The sequence below is a fragment of the Henckelia pumila genome, chromosome 2 (assembly GCF_033568475.1).
Source record: "Henckelia pumila isolate YLH828 chromosome 2, ASM3356847v2, whole genome shotgun sequence".
Classification (NCBI taxonomy): domain Eukaryota; kingdom Viridiplantae; phylum Streptophyta; class Magnoliopsida; order Lamiales; family Gesneriaceae; genus Henckelia; species Henckelia pumila.
The window spans coordinates 22,115,809-22,118,144 of record NC_133121.1 but is presented as its reverse complement, the minus strand read 5'-3'; the positions used below and the strand labels follow the sequence as shown (position 1 = coordinate 22,118,144).

General features: G+C 44.3%; 1 protein-coding gene across 1 annotated transcript; it reads left to right on the top strand.

Moving 5' to 3' along the window:
* The first annotated feature begins 370 nt into the window (after nucleotides 1-370).
* Nucleotides 371-1,989, top strand: LOC140883944 (mitogen-activated protein kinase kinase kinase 17). The gene has a single exon (XM_073290568.1). The coding sequence runs from the start codon at nucleotides 553-555 to the stop codon at nucleotides 1,843-1,845; it is 1,293 nt and encodes a 430-aa protein (XP_073146669.1). The 5' UTR covers nucleotides 371-552; the 3' UTR covers nucleotides 1,846-1,989.
* The last annotated feature ends 347 nt before the right edge of the window (nucleotides 1,990-2,336 follow it).

The following is a 2,336-nucleotide window of genomic DNA, read 5'->3' as shown; positions in this document are numbered from 1 at the left end:
AAAATCATTGCGACCACATATTTTAGTACTTAACTTTAATTTACCGAATCACCTTGTAAATTAAAACACATATCTAGCACAAAGTTAGATGAGGAGGACAAACACTTTTCTAGAAACAAATATATTCCTCAAAAAATTTCATGATCCATATAATATCTCGATGATTTATCGTTCATGTGACACGAATATCTCGCGTATAGAATACATGGCAAAGAAAAAAAGAGCAAGTTACATGGAAAGGAAAGGAAAGAGAAATGGGAGTATCCACGTCACCATCATCCAAAACATTACATGTCAACTTCCCGAAACTTGGTCAGAAAAGACCAACACAAACCTTAACGTTCCCTAATTCCACTCTTCAAATCCAATCCCAAACACCACCGATTTAAGGATAAGGATCAAACCATCCACTCTTCCCCTATATATAAGCATCCCCCACTTCTCTCTCTCTTCGATCGTCTTCTAACTCTCTCTGTGTATATATCTATATATGTGCTTGTACTCTGCATCTCTTTCAATCCAAGAAACAGAGGATTCTTACTTAGCTTGTTCATGGTGAAGTTGAATGGAAGCAGCTGGGTTCGAGGCAGCTGCATAGGAAGAGGCGCTAATGGGACTGTGAATCTTGCTCTCAACCTCTCCGACGGGGAAGTTTTCGCGGTGAAGTCCGTGGAGCTTGGCTCCTCCACGGCTTCGCAGCTCCGGGCCTTGGAGAATGAAATCAAGATTCTGAAATCTCTCTCGTCTCCTCACGTCGTCGGGTTCTTGGGAGACGACGAGACGGCGTCGTTCAGGAACCTGCACATGGAGTACATGCCGGGAGGCACGGCGGCTGATTCCGCCTGCTCCGACGAGGGGATTCTTCGGAGCTACGCGTGGTGCTTGGTTTCCGCCCTCGGCTACCTCCACTCCAGGGGAATCGTGCATTGCGACGTGAAGGGGAAGAACGTGCTCTTGGGTCGTCCCTCCGCCAAGCTCGCGGATTTCGGGTCGGCGGCGATCGTCTCGGAGGGTGGGATCTCCCCGCGGGGCAGCCCGCTGTGGATGGCGCCGGAGGTCGTGCGGGGAGAGTATCAGGGCCCGGAGTCCGACGTTTGGTCCCTGGGTTGCACTGTCATCGAGATGGCGACTGGGAAGCCCGCTTGGGACTCGGTGAGCCGAATCGGATACTCTTCGGAGTTTCCCGCGTTTCCTCCGAAGCTATCGGAGCTCGGCTGCGATTTTTTACGTAAATGTCTGCAAAGAGATGCCGAGAAACGGTGGAGCTGCGATCAGCTGCTGCAGCATCCGTTCCTCTCCCAATGTCGTCCCCTTCCGGAAGATCCGATCGCCTCCGGGTCGTCGCCACGCTGCGTTTTGGACTTGTTCGATTTGAATTTCGAAGATGATGAAGAGACCGACGGATCAGAAGAAGAAGACGACGAATTCTTGAATTCCAATGCCAAGGGGAGAATAAGGGGACTGATCACGGGGACAGGGGCAAATTGGGAATCCGATGGCTGGATAGAGGTGCGCGGGATGAGGCAAGAAATTCGAAATCTGAAGAGCTGGAACTGCGAAGAACAAGCCGACGAGCTTGGACACAACGTCGTGGCAGGGGAGAGCGACGAAGATGGTGAAATTATTATTAATTCTGTTTCTATCGAGCCAATAAGTTTTCTTAAGAAAAATGTCAACGTGTATTGTAGTTTTTCGGCATTTGCGACTTTAGTATACCATTCTTCCTATGTTATGTATCTTGGTAATATTGTGTCCCATTTGGGTCATAATCATATTTACCACGATTATTCACGAGATATCAAAGAATCGAATAGATCAAATTTCTACCAATCAAAGCTCACGTAAAATTCAACAAATAAATGGGTCGAAGTTTCGATATCATCGACCGCGTAAACAATTTAGGTGAAGAGAATCAAAGAGTATGAATGGAATATGAAGTGTGTGATGTTGGGCATCCATTGTGTTGCCACGAATGAGCGCATAATTTTGATTCTTTGAATATACTTTTGTTTTCTTTGGTGGGATGTGACATGAATAGTTGATAAGATTTTAGTAAATTGGTATGAAATTTGTATTTATATCTTAATCAACAAGCAAGAAGTTTCCCAACGGACTATTTTATTATCTTTTGATTTCTTATATATTTCAATGGGGCCGCAGTAGATGTCTAAGGTGGCACTTGCAAATTTCATTGGTGGGATATGATGTTAAGTTATTATTATTATTATTATTTTCTTACAAAACATAAACAGTATGATTTTTTTTTTTTTTTACAAAACATAAACAATATGATCGATACAATTGGATTTAAAGTGATGTGATGATTTTTAATTATT

Coding starts and splice junctions, on each gene's coding strand:
- LOC140883944 (XM_073290568.1), top strand. CDS start 553: ATGGTGAAGTTGAATGGAAGCAGCTGGGTTCGAGGCAGCTGCATAGGA.